This window comes from Hemitrygon akajei, chromosome 1, assembly GCF_048418815.1.
Source record: "Hemitrygon akajei chromosome 1, sHemAka1.3, whole genome shotgun sequence".
NCBI lineage: Eukaryota > Metazoa > Chordata > Chondrichthyes > Myliobatiformes > Dasyatidae > Hemitrygon > Hemitrygon akajei.
The window spans coordinates 84,346,331-84,367,609 of NC_133124.1; the positions used below are offsets into that span (position 1 = coordinate 84,346,331).

At 43.2% G+C, this 21,279-nt stretch overlaps 1 protein-coding gene across 1 annotated transcript in view; it reads left to right on the top strand.

Moving 5' to 3' along the window:
• Positions 1 to 21,279, top strand: part of mppe1 (metallophosphoesterase 1) — a 46,354-nt gene that overhangs the window by 15,915 nt on the left and 9,160 nt on the right. The window contains exons 3-6 of the mRNA XM_073047032.1: positions 3,020 to 3,123; positions 6,383 to 6,463; positions 14,567 to 14,675; positions 18,722 to 18,799. Of these exons, the coding sequence (XP_072903133.1) occupies positions 3,020 to 3,123; positions 6,383 to 6,463; positions 14,567 to 14,675; positions 18,722 to 18,799 (372 nt within the window). The remainder of the gene's footprint in view (positions 1 to 3,019; positions 3,124 to 6,382; positions 6,464 to 14,566; positions 14,676 to 18,721; positions 18,800 to 21,279) is intronic.

Genomic DNA, 21,279 nt, shown 5'->3' on the forward strand with positions numbered 1-21,279 from the left:
GTGATGTAGCTTACATATCTTATGGTTCACTGTGATCCCAAGTCCGTGCCTTTGTTTAAACCTTGTACGTTTATTTTAGAGATACAGTGTGGAATAGGCCCTTCTGATCCTTCAAGCTGCACCACCCAGCAAACCTCCAACTTAATCTTAGCGTAACCACAGGACAATTTACAATAACCTACCAACCAGTATGTCTTTGGACTGTGGGAGGAAACTGAAAGAGCCAGAGGAAACCCATAGGGTCACGGAGAGAACCTACAAACCTCTTACAGGCAGAGGCAGGAATTGAAGCGCTGTTGCCGGTACTGTTAATTGTTGTGCTAACCACTACACGACTGTGCTGCAGGCTATTTGGCCCACTGGTCTACGCTAGCTCCCAGGACATTCCTATATGTTCCCCCAGAAACTTAGTTTACTTTTAATAAAATTTGTATTAGGATTACTTGGAAAATGTATGATATTCTGTAGTAACTAAATAAAGTGAACTTATTAAAAGAGTGTTGGGGTATTAATGGGACTCATTATTAACTCAGAATGTCTTCAGGTCTGGCATCACCAAAGTCTTGAGCATGGCAGTTATCTTCCCTCTATTTTTTTAATTATCTGAGAACATAGAGGGGCAAACCTTCAGAGGTGTTTAAAGTTATGAGAGGTGATTATGATAAGATGGGTGGTAACAGTCTTTTCCCCTGAGTAGGGGAAGACTGGGGGGGGGGATAGGTTTGGGTGAGGGAGGGAAAATTTATAAGGGGCATGAAGAGCAACCTTTTCACACAGAAGGTGTTGAGTATATGGAAGGAGTTGCCAGAAGTGATTAAGGCAGGAACTATAGGAGCTTTTAAGAAGCACTTGGATAGGTACATGGAGGGATGTGAGCTGAACACAGGAAATAAGGACTAACTGGGGAGGCACCATGGTTGTCATGGTGAGGGGCATGGCTGAGGGGCCTGTGTCCGTAGTATATTGCTATATGTCTCTATGAGGGGTGAATGGCAATTGGATCTGGAGCCAGATACTGAGGGAAAAGGAAGAGAATAATAAGATGATTGGAGGAGGAGAGAAGAGGTAGCAAAGATGAATATAGAGGAAGGATACAAGCCTGGAGTAACGAACTTTGGGAAGAATGTGCTCTAAGTGCAGGAGAGCAGTAGAAGCCACAGAGGGTGTCACAGATCTCCCTTCGCTAAGAGGAGTAAAGTTTCTTCAAAGTAGGCGTACCTTGAGAGACTTTGTATTAGGGTAGTAAAATGGAGACACATGAGACTGCAGATACTGGAAACCAGAGCAACAAACAGTCTGTTGGATGAACGCGGCAGGTCAGGCTGCATCTGTGGGACGAAAGGAGAGGAAAGGGAAAGAAAGCTAGAAATGCTGGGCCAGGACCAAGAGTGGAGATGACCGGAGAAGGGAAGGGGTGGGGTGATATAGCATTCCAGACTGATTGGTGGACTGAAGAGGTATGTAAGATGACAGGTAGGCAGGGGAGGGGAGTGCGGTAGAGTTTGAAGGCAATGATGGTGGATGATGGAGGCAGAGAGAAATGAAGAGACGAGTGGAGAGGGTAGGGTGAAGGTGGAGGCAGCTATTGGAGGGGTTAAGCAGGAACACAAAAGTGCTCCCAGTACTGGATCCTGGTAAGTGAAAGAGGTGATAATGGGAACGGTTAGAGGAGAGGTGTATGGTAGATGGTTAGATAGAACCAGATAGGGAAGGGTGTGGTGCTGGGCAGGACCTGTGGGTGATGTGTTGTGGGTGGATGGAACCAGAAGGAGGTGAAGGTGGGTGCTGGGAGGGGTGAGATTTAAAGGAAAGAGACAAAGTAGACCAGAGGAAGATGGGTGTGCGGTGGAAACAACCCAGTAGAGAGGAAGGTTATCTAAAATTGGAAAACTTGATGTTTAGTTCTGATCAGTCTGTGTGTATTGGTTTATTATTGACACATGTACTGTGATACAGTGAAAACCATATCTTGCATACTGCTTATAGAATCAAATCATTACACAGTGCATTGAAATAGAATAAGGTAAAACAATAAAAATGCAGAATAAAGTGTAAAAGCTAGCGAGAAAGTGCAGTGCAAGATCATGATGAGGTGGATTGTGAGGCCACGAGTCCGTCTTATTGTTCAAAAAGGTCTGTTCAAGAGTCTGATACAGAGGGATAGAAGCTGTCCTTAGGTCTGGTGTCCCTAGGCTTTTCTATCTTCTCCCCAATGGGATAGGAGTGAAGAGAGAATGTCTGGGGTGGCTGGGGTCTTTGATTATGCTGATTGCTTTACTGTGGCAGTGACAAGCACAGTTCATTGAAAAAACCGGGATACTCAGGAGGATCTCAACTTCCAGTGTGGAGTCCGAATGTTCTCCCAGCATTACCGTGTCTCCCTCAGTCTGGCAGGGATGCAGAGATATGAAATAAAGAATGAGAGTTTTAATATTGAAGAAACGGCTGAATCAGGAGCGAGTGGGGTTTACTAGACTGATGGATATGGAGCCAGTAAACACGGTTCTCATCGGGAGTCAGGTGGGTTTTAAGGTGAAAGTAAAGGAGCCCATGATGGATGTTCTCTGTGAATGCCTCTGGTGAACTGAACCATGAAGCACAACATTGTTTTGTAGCTGGTAGTCACTGATTGCTGTAGCACTACAGTGGAAGCAGGGAGTGGGTCAGGCAATATTTGTGCAGAGTTAAATTTAGAGTTGACATCCAGAAGTGCCCTCTGTGCTGTTTGACATGCTGCGAATTTCCTGTTTTTTTAAATTTCAGACTGGCAGCTTCCACAGTATTTTGTTTGAAAGACCAACCATATCAGGCAAATGGGCAAGGTCCCAGTGATGTCACAAAGTACAGAGTCTCTCTGCTAAACCATCAATGGACAGTGATGGTCTTATTCTGCACGGTGACATGGTGCTACACGGGGAGTGGATCATGCGGCCCGAGTCCCTTTTTATTTCTTGATTTGAAGAGGTTAATGAAACTGTGAGACTGTAATTGTGTTTCTCTTTCAATGAATATTTAATAGGACTTTGAAGAAGATGTGAGGCGTTTTCAAATAATGTTCAGACATTCTACCAACACAGAGTTGTTCGTAGTTGTTGGCAATCATGATATCGGCTTCCATCACGAGTGAGTAGAACAACATTTAATAATTGCAATCTCTGGACGTTGTGGTGGTATTACTGTAATGCCTGCTACTGTCCGTCTCTCTGTCAGTAAAAACTTCTCAGAAATATTTCAGCCTGTTGTGCCAGATTTGAGGAAAATAGTCTTATAGTTTGAGGCTTTGGCTAAACTCGAAGGGGAGTCCCATCAGCACGGTCTCAACCTGAAATGTCAACAGTTGTTCCCCCACCCCACAAACATTGCTCAACCCACTGAAAACCTTCAGTTTGATTTCAGTCTCTCCATTAAAAATGGCAGAGCTGGTGGGATCCTGGGATTTCCAGGCTTCTTGACACAAACTCCTTCCCCAACTCACTCTCAAAACCCTACCGTCGAGGTTGAGGCTGCAGACTTTAAATCAGGAAGGGTGAATTGGAACATTCAATGAAGTTGTAAATAGAAATTTATAAAAGACATATCCAATCCACTCTTTAGTTACGGGCAGACACTAAGAGCTCCAGATCATCCCAGTGAAAAGACACTGAAGGCTTGCTGCTTCTTCATCTTCTGGGATGAGGAGAATAGAAAATTTCTGAGGAAGTGGCTCAATTTAAAGTACTCGGTCAGGTTGTGGCAGACCATCAGACAGAAAACAGTGGCTCGTAAATACAAACACTGGCTTATAATTGAATTTCGGTAGCACCTGGTCATTCTTTTCTCACAGTGGGTTTCTGGGGCAAGCAGGAGATTTATCACCTTGGACCAATGCTCACTGTTATTACAGTTATTACCCCTCAACCCACAGGCTCTTTAACCATAACTTCACTCAACTTCACTTGCCTCATCATTGAAATGTTCCCACAAGCTATGAACTCACTTTCGAGGACTCTTCATCTCATGTTTTTGATATTTATTGCTTATTTATATTTATTATTATTTCTTTCTCTTTGTATTTGCTGATTTTGTTGTTTTTTGCACACTGGTCGAATGTCCAAGTTGGTGTGGCCTTCCATTGATTTTATTTTGGTTATTATTATATTATGGACTTATTGAGTAGGCCTACAAGAAAATGAATCTCTGGGTTGTATATGGTGACATATGTACCTTGATAATAAATTTACTTTGAACTTTAATTGAGCAAAACACACAAATTCTGAAGGAACTCAGCAAGTCAGGCCGCATCTGTGGATGGGACAACATTCTGGGCCAAGACCCTTTGTCAGGACTGGAAAAGAAGGCGGCAGAAGCCAGAATAAGACAGTGGCAGAGCAGGAGCAGCGCAAGCTGGTGGGTGATAGGTGAGACCAGGTAAGGGTGAAGGTGGGTGGGGGAAGGAGGATGAAGCAAAAGGCTTGGAGGGGATAGGTGGAAGTGGTAGAGGGCTCAAGAAGAACAAATCTAATGGGAGCAGACAGTGGTCCATGGAATAAAGGGAAGGAGGAGGGGAACCAGAGAGATGTGTTGAGCAGGTGAGGAGAAGAGAGGGGATGATCACTGTTGATAGTTTGATCTTAAACATCTTTGGTTTTGAGCAACATCTCTCAGTTTAGACCCCAAAGTAAATTAAAGATAATAAGACAGATTACTTTAAACAAGTGAAAGTTTGTCTGAGGAAAGAGCTTGTGCTGGTACAGGAAACAAGGGAAGTTGAGCATTGAAGTAAGAAACCTGGAAAGTGAATGGCATGTTGAGCTTTGGCTCAAGAGGCTGGAGTTAAGTGGAAAGAAGGTTGGTGTAGTTGTACAGGGCATTGCTGAGATCACCCATGGAGATTGGTGTACAATTTTTGTCCTTGCACCAAAGTGAAAACATACTTAATTTCGAAGTAACGCAGGCGGTGGTAGGGTGGCAGGGTTGTGCAGCTAGTGCAGTCAGTCCCTCAAGGTGTCAAAGAATGGGTTCAGTCCTGACCTTGAGTGCTGTTTATGTGGAATTTGTACATTATCCCTCTGACCTCATGGGTTTCCTCTCAGATCTATGGCTTGATAGGTTAATTGTCCACTGTAAGTTGCTCCTCATGTGGATGAATGGTAGAATCTGAGGGAACTGATGAGAATGTGGGGAGAATGAGAAATGAGATTAATGTCATTGTGACCAACTGGGCTCCCTCTTTGACTGTATGATTTCAAGGTGACTGGATACCCAAGACTCACTCGAATGTAGAGTGCGACAGTGGTCTAATTGATACTTGTTTCATTGAAGCAGTGTCTCACAGTCCTGAAGAAGGACCACAGCCCAAAACATTGACTGTTTATTCATTTCCATAGATGCTGCCTGACCTGCTGAGCTCCTCCAACATTTTGTGTGTGTTGCTTTCATTGAAGGTGATAGCTATTGGATTTGCAGGATGGTAGACAGATATAGAATGTGTTGTATATTAGACCGTTGAGCTTGAGTTTCTGTTGCTTCAGCGAAGGGCATCGTGAGTGAAAAGATATATCCGAGGCTATCTGTAAACAGGCTATCCTCAACTACTTGCGTAGTCACAGGGTTCAGTATAACTGCTCCCTAAATCTTTTAAACTTTCCATTCTGCACTCTTCGTACTTTAACGGATTCCTTTCCTTTGACAAGTAAAGGGTCAGAAGTCCAAGTCCAACTCTGACTCTGAACATAACCCTCACTTGAAGGTACCTGCTCCTATCTGTGCAGTCATCAGTCATGTCCATGTTTCCTTGCCAGTTAACGAGCTTACCCTAACTACCCCTTATTAGAGTACAAAATCAAACCTGTGATAACTGATTGCTACAAATCCCTTCTTTTTGAGTAGTATTCGTTCTACTCATTACTAGCCAAAGCAGTGCTCAATTTAATGAGTCCTTGTCATCAGTTTTCATGGAAAAGTTGTAATGAAGGGAAGAACAGTAAGCCTGAATTTCTTACTTTAGTAAGTGGTTGTGATCTCACTGTCTGCACACGTTCTCCGCTGAATACACATGGATATTGTGACCTTGGGTTGATAGTCTTTCTGTATGAGTCACTTCTCCAAGGATTCTTCATCATGGTTTATTTTGAAAGTTCTTTTTAAATGACCTGCCACCAGGTTGGGATTGATACTTTGATAGATTTTAGTTGGCATTGGTTTGCCGTGAGCTCAAATGTTTTTGTTGCGGGTTTGACTACAGAGGTGTAGGCCAGCTTTGCTGTTGCCATCTTCTCCTGATAATGTCTGCATGTTCCAGTGGGAGCTCCAATTAATCAGGACAATTTGATCTGAAAATGCTGAGTTTCTATAAATGACTTTAGTAATGCTACCCTCCTCTATATTTGGCTTGCTTTCACAGGATGGATTTGTACAAACTGCAGAGGTTTGAGTATACGTTTAACTTCACCTCCGCTAAAGTGGTGTCGAGGAAAGGTATAAAGTAAGTGGCCTCTGTTATATCCACCTTCCTGCCTGATTCTTTTACTAAGTAGTACCGTACTTAAAGTGTGTTCCATAGTGATGTAGATTGGGAGTTAATGAAGTGGGGAGAAACTGTAATATTTCTTAATTTGACTTCCTTTCAATCACAGAGTGTTTTAGGGAAATGCAATGTGGAACTGATCAGCAGGCAGGATCTACCTAGTGGCAATGACTTTTAACAAAAGCCTTTCTCTAGACTTTCCTGAGAAAAGGATAGGGTCAGTGATTAGCTGGAGCTTTCTGTGACAGCATATTGCCAACAGAGATTTAAACCATAATTATGTTGGCAGGAATGGCAGTTTGCTGCATAATCCACTTGTGCTTCTAGTAATTCAAAGCTGCAAGCTACACCAGGTAGATATGAAGGCTCATTGGAAAGGTTGGGAGGTTAGTGTAAAGTCCAGTTGCATCTGTGCTGTTTTGTATAAGCTAAGGGTGTTCCTGCTCTGCCTGTGTGAGTATCTGACAGAGCCTAAATAGTCTATATTCAATCTGTCCTTCAAAAGAAGAATGTCTCTGTAGGCTGGTGGTTCTCCAACACTGGGTACTGGAAGTAATTGCATCCTGTTGCAACCATTACACCAGGATATCATTTGAACCACGCTTGTCTGTTGTTGAAATGCTTATGACACAATTTAAAATGTTCAGTGTAGGCGGATGTTTCTTTGCTCTCAGGATTGGATCACTTTGAAAGATAGTCAGACTGGTAACTACGGAACAGCAATGAAGCGTGTACATAGTAGGTTAGAATGATGGAGCCATTGCTAATAGTTCATCCCTTTGTTAGAAAATGTCAGGTTCTGATGTGTCGACGTTAGCAAAGCAGAGTTTGTGAATCACTGGGAAGTAGATGTTTCAAGGTCAGAGCCTGATGAATACAGAAAACAGAACAGTGCAGCACTGCACAGGACACAGCCCACGCCGTTTTACCTATTTATACTAAACATTCTCCTCCAGTGAGAATTCTCCGTTCTCCATTCTCCTCTTCCCCTCCATTCCCTTCACATTCATGTATCTATCAAATACCCACCAAAATACCTTCTGCCACTACTACCCCTGGTAACCTATTGCAGACACCTAACACTCCTGACATAATAATAAAAAAAGACAAACTTGCTCCTCATGTCACCTTTTAACCCCTCCTCCCCCCAGCCTTAAAAGTGTGTCCTCTAATGTTTGATATTTCTGCCTTGAATAATAGATTCGGTCTACCCTACCTATGCCTCTTATCGTTTAAAAAATCTGTCTGGTCTCTCCTCTCCTGACGCTGTAGGGAGAACAATTCAAGTTTGTCCAAACTTTTCTTGTAGTTCTTGCCATCTAATCAAGACAGCATCATGGCAAACCTTCTGCATATTCTCCACAGTCTCCACACGCATCCTGTCCAGAACTGCATACAATACTCTCAAGTGCGAACTGAGATAATTTCCTTATCCTTATACTCAAATGAAATAGGAACAGGAGTAGGCCATCTGGCCTGTTGAGCCTGCTCCGCGATTTAATAAGATCATGGCTGCTCTGGCCATGGACTCATCTCCACCTACCTGCCTTTTCCCCATAACCCTTAATTCCCCAACTATGCAAAAATCTATCCAACCTTGTCTTAAATATATTTACTGAGTTAGCCTTCACTGCTTCACTGAGCAGAGAATTCCACAGATTCACCAGTTTTAGGGGAAAGCAGTTCCTCCTCATCTCCGTCCTAAATCTACTCCCCGAATCTTGAGGATATGTCCCCTAGTTCTACCAGTGGAAACAAATTTCCTGCCTCTATCTTATCTATCCCTTTCATAATGTTATATGTTTCTATAAGATCTCCTATCATTCTTCTGAATTCCAGTGAGTACAGTCCTAGGTGACTCAATCTCTCCTCATAGTCTAACCCCCTCATCTCTGGAATCAACCTGATGGACCTTCTCTGTACCACCTCCAAAGCCAGTATATCCTTCTTCAAGTAAGGAGACCAGAACTGCACACAGTACTCGGTGTGGCCTCGCCGGTAGCCCGTACAGTTGCAGCATAGCTTCCCTGCTCTTAAATTCAATCCCCCTAGCAATGAAGGCCAACTTACCATTTGCCAACACCACTACCAACAAAGACAAATATGCCATAACCCTTCTTTACCACCCTATTCAATTGCATAGCACTTTCAGTGAAGGGTGGACCTGGACCTCAAGATCCCTCTGTGCCTCAGATCTATTAAGGACCCTGCCATTAACTGCACACTTTCTACTTTCATTTGACCTCCCAAAGTGCAACAGCTCTGTAACTGATCTTTATCCCACAGTATTATTTGATGGTCCTTTATACTGTCCACAACTCCACCAATTGTGGTGTTACCTTCAAACTCGCTATCCATCCATCCATCCATCTACATTTTCATCCCAATGATTGATATCACAGTATATCACAAACAACCTAGGCCCCAGAACAGATCCCTGTGGAACACTGAATTGTTGAAACATTTCAACGCCAGAAGAGGCCATCTGAACCTTTCAATCCATGCCAGCTCCTGATAGAGCAAAGTAAAATCAGAAACAGGGAGCATTGTTTAATAGGTTTAAAATTCCATTTCATTTTTCAGTCTTTTTTATTGATTTTCAAATAAAGAATATACAAATCGGAAGAGGAGTTTAGCAAGTAGATAATATAAAAGACATATAAACAGCATTAATAAAAACAGAAAGTATATAATGTCAAAATCAAATAGGTAAAATATTATGCTGTTATATATACAATGGTTAAAAAAAAACTACAACTCCTCATAGCAATCATAAAAAAAATTGGACATTTTATTGATAAAGAAAAAAGAACCCCACTAACTAAACTGAAACAAAAAAAAGAGAAAGAAAAAAAAGGAAAGAAAAAGAAAGATTGGGCAGTCCAATTGAGGATAAAATTAGAAAAAGAGAGAAAAAACACATCCTTCCAGTCATCTCCAAACCTTTGTGGATAAGGATTTTCCCCAAAGAGAATAAAGAAAAATAAATAAATAAAAATAAATTAAATCCTGTGAAAATATTGAATAAAGGGTCGCCAGACTTCTTCAAAATTAAAGGATATATCAAATGTCCGGCTTCTAATTTTCTCCAAGCTTAGACATGACATAATGGAGGAGAGCCAATAAAAAACAGTAGGTGGGTTAGATTCTTTCCAGTGTTACGTTCCCCAGTAACCGGGTGACTTACCAGCAAAGATAGAGAGGTCCGCTGAAGCCTGGTGCTACTATTTTCAAACGTTTTATTTATAAAGGGGCACAAACGTATGGTTAATACAAAACATTCAGATCATATACATCGTCAAAACTCAATCTAAAGCACAGGTGTAGTAATAATCAATCAAAAATGAGCTCTATCGTTGTCTAGGGGATACTGAGTCCAATTGGATATAAGAGTCACTCAAAGTCTGCAGGCTTCCCCATTTCGGGAACCGCTGGCATTTCACGTGTTGGAGAGAGAGAAAAGGAACACTTGCCCGTCGTCCTTGCGAAGCAAATCCCTGCTGTTAGTTAAAGCAGTTTTTCCTTTTTGGGTCCAGCCACAGACTCCCGATCCGGAATCTAATGCACGTGGCTTCCTTCAGAATGGCTTCCCGCTCCGACGGGAAGCACTATCGTGTCTTCTTCATGTGTCTCCTTGGTGCGTCTGAGGCCCCGCCTCGGCAGCCCACCTTTTATCTGGACTGGCAGGGTTGTAGATATCAATCAGGGTGGGGGTGAGGCAATCTTTCCCCCATCACCCATCTCACATTGCCCTGAGGGTTTGCACGTAGTCCAGTTCCTTATTCCACAAAGGTGTCTCCCAAGACAATGGCTATGTCCAAGGCTTTTGTCTTGCTGAGCAGCCAGCCCACATTCCAAACCGTAAGGCTCTCTCTCTTGCGATTCTCACAAAGGAGGGGGCTGAGGTCATGACACCAGTGTAGCAAAATAGCTCTCCTAGCCAGTAAAGTTGAAAAAGCTATCGCATGTTGGGAGGAAGCAGACACTTTGCTTGCTTCCTCTGGAATAATCTCAAAAATTGCTGTAAGTGGATTAGGTTGAACATCCATATCTATAACTTTAGATAATATTCCAAACACATCCCTCCAAAAGTTATTTAAACTTACACATGACCAAAACATATGAGTTAGAGTAGCCACTTCTGCGTTACATCTGTCACAAATAGGGCTTATATTAGGAAAAATATGCGCCAATTTATCTTTAGACATATGGACCCTGTGTACTATCTTAAACTGAATTAAAATATGACGTGCACAGATAGATGAATTATTGACTAAATAATAAATTTTACTCCATTGATTGTCTGAAAGTGAATGTAGAAGCTCTACTTCTGAGGTGCGTTGAACCCTATCATTAGGTGACATGTGAGCATTCATTAACTGTCTATAAATGATAGCTAATAATCATTTTTGAAAGGGTTTAAACTGAAAAATAACATAAGCCAAATTTAAAGAGCAGGCCGAGGGGTAATTCGGTAAAAAATCACATAAAAAATTCTTAACCTGTAAATATTTGAAAAAATTTGTATTAGAGATATAATATTTATCCATTAACTGTAAAAAAAACATTAAACAGTCTTGTAAAAGCAGATCTAAAAACATTTTTATTCCCTTAATTTTCCATGTTAAAAAAGCCTTATCCAAAGTTGGTTTAAAAAAGAAATTAGAATAAATATTGCTAGAAAGTAGAAAATCATTTAGTTCAAAAAATCTACGAAATTGAAACCAAATTTTAAAAGTATGTTTAACAATAGGGTTGAGAGCTTGTCTACCTATTCTGGAGAGCAAAAACGGAAGAGGAGCTCCTAATAAAGAAGCTAACAAAAACCCTATTACTGAATTTTCCTCCAGCTGTAATCATGAAGGGCGATCTTGGTCGTCTATATCATAAATCCAAAAAGTAATATAATGAATATTAATTGCCCAATAATAAAATCTAAAGTTAGGTAAAGCCAGTCCTCCATCTTTTTTTGATTTTTGCAATTAAAGTTTATTCACTCTAGAGCTTTTATTATTCCAAACATAAGACAAAATCAGAGAATCTATTTTATCAAAAAATGTTTTTGGAACAAAAGAGGGAACTGCTTGAAATATTCCAGGTTGAAGAGCAATCCTGTTGGGCCTGTTCCTTAGGTCTTTTCTGGTAGCTTTACAAACTGTGCTGCCTCAAGGGCCCTTCTAGCTCTTTACTGAGTGCCCTGATCAATTCTGTTTCCTTGCTGCAGTGAACTTCAGAGCACAGCTACACCGAACTCTCCCTTGGCCTGTTTTAAATGCTCAGGCATTAGATGTATGCTCAAGGGCTACAGGCAATAGATTTTGATTGTGATCAGGAGATCTGAGACAGGCGGTAGGTAAGGCAGGCAAGAATTAGTAATAGCCATGGTATTGAATTGTAGTGCAAGCTCGAGGCAGCAAGTGGGCTCCTGCTTCTAATTCTTACTTGCCACTTTTTTTTTTACCATAAATGTATTTTTCTCCAATTAGTAGTTTAAAAAAATTAATGAATGGAAAGTGTGTGGCAAAGAGGCAACAGCATATTGTAAACCATTAATATTAGAAAAGCAGTGGTTCAGTGTAGTTTATTTTCGATTGTTCTGAATGGTGATCATAAAGGAAGTTGGGGATGGATCTCTCTCATGGCTGGATGGACATTTAGTGAACACAGAGACACCGGAGTCTGGAGTAACAAACAATTTGCTGAAGGAACTGAGCGGTCTGAGCAGCATCTGTGGGGAGGGAAAAGAAATTGCTGACGTTTCTTCAACAGGGCATTCTTAAGTTGATTCATCTGCTTAATAGATCCATCCAGCTTACCTAGTCCATGTGACCTGGTCTTCCGCTTAGTCCCACCTATCTGTACCTGGACTGTATCCCTCCAAGTCCCTCTCATCCATGAACCTACTCAAAATTCTCTTATAAGGAGAAGGTGGGAGTGGAGGATGCTATCACGTATTTGCTGCACAAATCACTCTCTCACCTAGATGGGGTCAGTTGTGCTGTGAGGATTACATTCCTTGACTTCTCTAGTGCCTTTAACACCATCCAGCCCAAGATCTTAAGGTACAAACTAACGGAGATGGGAGTAGACTCTCACATGGTGGATTGGATAGTGGACTACTTGACAGATAGACCTCAGTATGTGCGGTTGGGAGACTGTAGGTCTGACACGGTGGTCAGCAGCACAGGAGCGCCGCAGGGAACCGTACTCTCTCCGGTCCTGTTCACCCTGTACACATCAGACTTCCAATATAACTCGGAGTCCTGCCATGTGCAGAAGTTTGCTGATGACACGGCCATAGTGGGGTGTGTCAGGAATGGACAGGAGGAGGAGTATAGGAAACTGATACAGGACTTTGTGATATGGTGCAACTCAAACTACCTGCGTCTCAATATCACCAAGACCAAGGAGATGGTGGTGGACTTTAGGAGATCTAGGCCTCATATGGAGCCAGTGATCATTAATGGAGAATGTGTGGAGCAGGTTAAGACCTACAAGTATCTGGGAGTACAGTTAGACGAGAAGCTAGACTGGACTGCCAACACAGATGCCTTGTGCAGGAAGGCACAGAGTCGACTATACTTCTTAAGAAGGTTGGCGTCATTCAATGTCTGTAGTGAGATGCTGAAGATGTTCTATAGGTCAGTTGTGGAGAGCGCCCTCTTCTTTGTGGTGGCGTGTTGGGGAGGAAGCATTAAGAAGAGGGACGCCTCACGTCTTAATAAGCTGGTAAGGAAGGCGGGCTCTGTCGTGGGCAAAGTGCTGGAGAGTTTAACATCGGTAGCTGAGCGAAGGGCGCTGAGTAGGCTACGGTCAATTATGGATAACTCTGAACATCCTCTACATAGCACCATCCAGAGACAGAGAAGCAGTTTCAGCGACAGGTTACTATCGATGCAATGCTCCTCAGACAGGATGAAGAGGTCAATACTCCCCAATGCCATTAGGCTTTACAATTCAACCACCAGGACTTAAGAACTTTTTAAAAGCTATTATTAATGCTTTTTGAGATAGTGATTTAGATGCATATCATATTTTTACTGAGTTAAGTATTGTATGTAATTAGTTTTGCTACAACAAGTGTATGGGACATTGGAAAAAAAGTTGAATTTCCCCATGGGGATGAATAAAGTATCTATCTATCTATCTAATGGACCTGCATCTCTCAATTCCACTAGCAGCTCATTCCACAATTGCACCAGCCTCTGAGTGAAGAACTTCCCCCTCAGATTTCCCTTAAATATTTCACCTTGCACCCTAAACTATCACCTCACCCAACCTGAGAAGGGAAATGCATGTATTTACCCTGTCCATACCTCTCATAATTTTGTACACCTCTGTAAGGTCTCCCCTCATTTTCTGGCACTCCAGGGAATTAAATCCTAAATGATTCAACCTATTTATGTAACTCAGGGCCTTAAGTCCTGATGTCCTTGTAAATTTTCTCTGCATTCTTTCAAGCTGTAGGTAGGTGACCAGACTTGCACACAATATTCCAAATTCAGCCTCACCAATGTCTTGTACAACTTCAACATAACAGTTCAACTCCTGTACTCAGTAGCCTAATGTTTCATTTATTAGAGCTGCAGTGCACATGAAGCCTCTGCCCCCGCCCCTGCCTCCAGTACCTGAGGGGGAAGAAATCAGTGGGATGTGGTGAGAGGAACCGGGTGGATTACTCTTCAAGAAGATCCAGTGCGGACTCGTGGAGTGGCAGCAAGTGGTGTCCTTGGATCCTCACTTATTCGATGGACAGTAGGAAACATATTTTACTTTTAACACTTATAAAGTGTTAAGGTAAAATATGTTTCAGCAATTTCAAAGGATGGGAGCCTAGAGCTAGAATTGGCTGAAAATGGGATTGTGTGTTGCAGGCAGCTGGTGTAGCAGTGGGTGATGCTGGGAGGTCGAGATTAAGTTGATATTTTGTTTTTGTTCGAACTTGACCTCGGTTCAGTGCAGCAAAATAGAAACCAGCAGCGTTCCTTTGTGTGCTTGAAGAACTGTGCTTATTCATCGTGTGGATGGATGGAAGATTTATGCTACCCTTTGTGTTTGCAGTTTTGTTCTAGTTAACAGCATTGCTTTGCATGGGGACGGTTGTTCCATTTGTGAGAAAGTAGAAAATGATCTTCATCAGCTCTCCTTGGCACTGAATTGCTCCCGACAGGTGGGTTAACACCATTTGCAGAACTGGTGGCATGCCAGCAGAAATTAATTGCAGTGAACTTACAGTTAGTGGGTTGCCAATGCACTGTAAATTGGTGGAAGGAGATTCAATAATAATTTTTTGAAAGGGATTTGGATAAATGCTTAAAAATGGAAACTTTCCAGAAACATTGTGAAAGAGCAGAGGTTGCAACTAATTGGAAAGCAGTTTTTAAAATGGGGAAAGTAGCTGACTTGCTTTTTGAACAATTCTGTGGTTATAACAAAGTGAAATGATGCCAGTTAATGTGCCTTTCCTTTCCACGCTTGTAAATATAAGTAGTTAATTATTGATACAAACCCTGTAGTCAGTTATTGATTCAAATAACTGTGGCAGTGACCTTTGTCTAAAAAACAGTTTTATTTCAAAAAGATACATTTCATTAGACAGCCAGTGACATGTGGTATAGTTGTGACCATGTTGCTTTAACCTTTGAACTCTGCATTCCCTTTAACCTCACATTCCCTTTGACCTCACATTCCTTTGTCGACTCTTTACCTCTATGTGTAGTTTCAGATCACTCCATCCAATTGTCCTAGGACGACTTGTATCCTGACTGGAGTAATTTTCCATCTGTCCCTGGGCTCATGGAATCCTTTCTCAGCCCACTTGCTCATCCTCCTGCCAGTTACAATCCCATTGTTGCTTTAGAATTGTTTTTCAATTACCCTCTTCCCTTTACCCCTGCAGACTCTATGTTTGATACCATCTTTATCCCTGACCATGGCTTGTTTAGACTCTGTTATCTCCCACTCTCTGCTCAGCATCCTGTCACACATTAATGAACTGCCCAACTGCATTTTGTTAGAACTTAGAACCCGGAACTGCACCGGAACAGACCCTTTGACCCACAATGTTGTGCTGAACTAATTCAACTAGTAATTAAAGCCTGCTAAACTAGACCCATCTGTCCATATCTCTGCACGTTCATCTGCCTGTCTGAGCCCCTTAAATGTCTCTACTGTATTTGCTTTCACTGCTACTGCACCTACCACTCTTCATGTAAAAATGATGAATTGCCCTCCACATCACTTAACTGACTCCCTCTCAGCTTCAGTGCATGCTCTGTCATGTTGGACATTTTGATCCTGTTATAGATGCACTGTGGATATGATCTATTGTGGAATCAGTACTGGAGATGCTGCACATGCTCCAGTGGCTCGGGTTCAATACTGTCCTCCAGCACCACGCCTGCGCGGGGTTTCTGTGTTTTCTCTGTGACCCTATGAGTTTCCACTGGATATTTTTATTTCTTCCCACCTCCCAAAGACACGAAGGTTGGAGTATTGTGTGCAGTTTTGGTCACCGAATTACAGGAAGGATATTAATAAGGTTGAAAGAGTGCAGAGAAGATTTACAGGGACGTTGCCAGGACTTGAGAAACTGAGTTACAGAGAAAGGTTGAATAAGTTTTTAGAAACTTTATTCCCTGGAGTGTAGAAGAATGAGGGGAGATTTGATAGAGGTATATAAAATTATGATGGGTATAGATAGAGTGAATGCATGCAGGCTTTTTCCACTGAGGCTAGAGGAGAAAAAAGCCAGAGGACATGGGTTAAGGGTGAAGGGGGAAAAGTTTAAAGGGAACATTAGGGGGGCTTCTTCACACAGAGAGTGGTGGGAGTGTGGAATGAGCTGCCAGATGAAGTGGTAAATGCGGGCTCACTTTTAACATTTAAAAAAAGCTTGGACAGGTACATGGATGAGAGGGGTTTGGAAGGATATGGTCCAGGAGCAGGTCAGTGGGACTAGGTAGAAAAATGTTTTGGGACAGCAAAGAAAGGCCGAAGGGCCTGTTTCTGTGCTGTAATGTTCTATGGATGAGTTGTTCACTGCAAGTTATCCCTGGTGTGCAGATGAGGAGTAAGGTGGGGTTGAGGGGAATGTGGGGAGAATGAAATGGCATTAATGTACAGCTCTTGATGGTCATCACAGACCTGGTGGGCGCAAGGGTCTGATTCTGCATTTAGTGGTTGTTTCATCAATGAGGTCTTCAGCCTAGAGCTAATTGAATCTGTCTCAGATCGTCCTGGCAAGACTGAACCTCTACCAGTCAAAGCTTGTACGGGGCACAGACCCTTCAACAAGAAACTCTTAAAGGAAAGTCTTGGATATCCAGGACTAGATTGGGAAAAAGGGGGAGAGATTGGATCAAGGATGGGGTTGCTTGGATGGATCAGAGTGATCATGATTTGGGGTGGTGACTAGAGTGGAGAATGGGTTCGGAGGTTGGGAGTGGTTGGTACCAAGGTGGTACACTGCCCGAGGTGAGAAGCACTAAATGGAACTTGCCTGGGAGGTATCTTTGGTCCAGAGTTGGAACCCAGGGTTATTGTGTGAATGCACAACTACAGGAAAGATACACAGGGAGCAACATCATTTGATGAGTATCTGATGTCCAACTGGAAAAGATTGGTCTTGTCTCCAGAGTGTTGTGATTCAGCTGGAAATCATAGTAAACACAATCCACTCCAGCAAGTAACTATGTCGCTTGCAAGCAGTGTCAATGAAGGGTCCACTGTGTCCGGCCTGCATGCTCCTTCCAGTAGGTGATGAACTCTGGGTGTGGGAAGTGGGTAACACTTTGCAGTTCACCTTGCCAGTGACTGCTTGTGATGCCACTTGCTCTCTACCTCTCATGTTGTCTCTCTTTAACCTCTTCATAAGTACTGTCCTGACCTGCACATTCCTGCATCCCCACATGTTCTGGGCACCCTGTTGTCTTCCCACCACGTCCCTCTCTCCACCAGTGTCTGTTACAGTCAGTCACCAACTGCTGTCGGACGTTATCCTGCTGCCATCCCAGGTCTGAATACTTACTGATAAACTCTGCAGCACCCCCCTTTCTGTATCTCTAGTGGTGGTTTCTGCACCCTTGGTTACAGAGTACAGTTCAGGGATAGTTGCACTTGAGCAGTAACCAGTTGTGATTTTTGGTGTTCAGAAGTTTGGTCAGTGGAGGAGGAGGGAAAGTTCAGGATCTAACACCACCAGCAGTTGGCAGAATATGGTTTGACATCCATGTTTACCCATTACTCGCTGAACTCCTCCGGCTGTGGGTTTAGTTGTTATATTGCCACACCACTTGATGCTCTGGTGCCCGACAAAATCTCTGAACCCTATCCATCCATTCCCTTCCAGTAGCTCCACTCCGTTGCCCATGGTCCTCTCCGGTTTGGACGTTGCCTCCTTGTGCCATCACCACACCCACCCATTGCCCCCTCAGACTCTGCAGGATGACCAGCAATCACTCTGCTTCTTTACAGTTATCTCCATCCAAGAACGTAGGACAGTGTAGCATGCTACAGGTCCTTCTGCTCACAAAATTGTGCCAGTTGAACCCTTCCCTCTCATGTGGCCATCTATCTTTCTTTTATCCATGGGGCAATCTAAGAATTAACTGTCCCTAATGTATTTGCTGTTAACAGCAGCCCTGGAAGTATGTGCACCCACCACTCTCTGTGCCATCCCCCCCCTATACTTCCCTCGAATCACCTTAAAATTATGCCCATTTGTATTGGCCATTTCCACCCTGCAAAAAGAGGTGTTGGCTCTCCACTTTGTCTATGCCTCGTATCACCTTAGACACCTCTATCAAGTCAGTTGTCATTCTCTCTAGACATGCTTTCTAATGCAGAGCTGATTTGTCCACCCAAAGCTTAATCTCCAAGTGGAGTTCTTCCTCTAGATAAAGCCCCTCTGCCTGCTTGTACTTCCCCACAACAATCCTTGCCCTCATGTCTCCACTAAGCTCTGCACCTTGTTTCATTCCTTTCTCAGCCTTTAAATTTCTAAAGCTCTGCTGAAGTCTTTGAACCTCAGCAGCTTATGCCCATTTCCCCCCTCGCGATGCCATGTTTGAAGCTTTGGAAGCCGTTTGGTTCACAGCCCTGTTTCAGTTCATGAGATAATAGTCTGGTGGTGAGTTGTGCGTTTAGTTTTGATATTCAGTTGTGCAAAATTGATGGAAGATTTTTCATAATGTTGTCAATATGTTTTGCCAACAGCTGGATTTAAATCATTCCAGTGAGAACTGTAAAGATAAGAGAATATTCCCAGAATATTCCCCTCCTATTTTACTTCAGGTAGGAATATTTTTAAAATCTGCCTTGAGTGACTTTTGCTTTGCTGTCAACAGTTTCATTGTGTTTTCACAGCTACGCTAAATCTTCGCTGTGCTCTTATGCTTGTCGTCTTTCTTTTTAAACTGATGATGCACTCGGGTAGATGGAGCTCGTCAGCCTGGGAAGGCAGTCCATCTAAGAGAGGGAAAACTCTGATATCAAAGCTCCGCTGTCTTGCGGCCATACCCACTTATGGGAAAGGCTTTGGGAGTAAACCCTGAGGACAAATCCGGACCTGGAGTCTCTAAGGCAGTCCGACGTTGTCTTCAACCTCATTATAGCAACTCCTGCAACGTCACTGGTGCCAAGCTGTATCGGCCCTTGCCCTTCCCTTGGACAATATCGGTGGCGTGGAGAGGGGAGACTTGCTGCTTGGGCAACTGCCAGTCTCCCATACAACCTTGCCTAGGCCTGCACCTGGACAGACTGAAGCAAGACGTTCCGGTGCAGATCCATGGTCTCGCGAGACTAACAGATGCTATCATCGATGCACTGACATATGAGAAAGGGCAGACCCTACCCACCAAATGCCCCTGAGCATGATTGTGAGAAAATGATCTCTCTTGTATCGGCAGTTTCTAGGTAGGGTAATGCAAGTAAGAGTCCAAGTTTTAGATGAGGAATTGGCTGAAGGAGAAGGGTGATGAGGTCAGCGAGGGACTGGGCTGAGGAGAGCAGAAGAGTGACGGGTTCAATGAGGGTAGGAGGGCAATGGGGTTGGGAAAGTGAGCTTTGTGACTCAACGATCACTATAAAGGCTCACTCAGTGAACAACCTGCATAATCGATCTATCCTTGGAACGAAAAGATCACTTGGACAAGTCAGCAGAAAGTTCAGTAGTTCCATTTAATATGAGAGAAATGTATCCAATATACATTTGGAATATACAATTCTTGTTCTTCACAAACATCCAAGAAAACAGAAGAGCACCCCAAAGAATGAGTGACAGTAAAAACATTAGAACCCCAAACTCCCCCCCCCACTCTCCCCACTCATGCACAAGCAGCAGCAGAACAAAGACCCTAACCCACCCCATCCACTTCTGCAAAAAGTCATCAGCACCCTCCACCCACCAGGCAAGCACTAACAAAGCTCCCAAGAAAGACCATGACCTGCAGTACAACAGAAGCTAATTGTTCACCCAGACAATTTGACATGTGTCAGGCTCTCTCTCTCCCTCTCCCCAGTAAAGGGGAAGAGAGGTGTCACCCTTTCAGACAGAGAGGGGAGACAAAACAAAACAACTCGCTGATGTGATGATAAAGCCTGCCATGTCGCTTTCCAGCTCGAGAATTGGTAACAAACTCTTCCCCACCAACGCTCGTTTGGCCGAGAAGAGCCCCTGACAGCCAATCCACTGTTTTGTCCCATGACGGTTCAGTCGGCAGCACTGGCGTAGAGTCAACTCGTCCACAGGGCTGTGACGCTCTGAACCTTGATGGTGCGCTCATCTTTCTAGGCCACATCAGAAGTGGCTGGTTGTGAGCCCCCTGGGAGCGGGGTCCCACCACCGCAATAAACCAAAGTCCGAGTGTAACTCCAGGTCAGCATTTCTTGTCAGAACCCCATCTGCCTTGGAAAGGAAAAAGAGAGGCATCAAAGGTGGAAATTAAGCAGTTTCCACAGATGATCTCGAAGGAGTCGCTGTTAAGTGCCACCGTAGCTCCACCCCTATGGAGGGATGAAAGGATCTGGCAAAGCCAGTAGCAGACTCACAGAATGACTGGAACAATTCTTGTCAGCTGGTAGGATGTACGACAGGAGATACTCACTGCAGTCTGGTGCACACAGGCAGTGTTGTGCTCTATTTAATTATGTGTATGTGGACGCTGCCAGCACTCATTCTGTATGCTAATAAACCTGATTCTGATTCTCTTATTCAAGAGGCTTTTAGGTAGACACGTGAATCTGCAAGGAATAGAGATATGAGTCACTTGCAATTAATTTGGCATCATGCTCGACACGGACATTGTGGGCCAAAGGACTTGTTTCTGTACTGTACTCATCTATGTTCTATTGGGCAGCAGAGAACCTTGGGGGTCTTTACAACAATTTGGTGGTTTCATGTCACGTCTAGAGGCCAACATTTTATTTCAAGGTTACTTTTATTACATGAAGTTAGGTTCCCTAGCTACCATGTTGAGCTTCAAATTCATTTACCTCTAGGTCAATGGTCTATGCTTCAATTGTTAATTTTGTTGGGGAGTGAAAGGATACTCGTGGAATTGCATAGAAACAGGTAATTCATCCCCCATGTTTTGTACGAGCTGTCCTCTGCGCCCTTGTTCCAAGTCCAGTTTTTATTGCCGAGAAATTGATATATTATTGTCACATGTACCAAGGTGCAGGAGAAAAACTTCCCTTTTGTATGCTATCCATAAAGATAATTTCAAACCATGAGCACATTGAAGTGGTAGAGGGGATAAGCCATAGCAGAATGT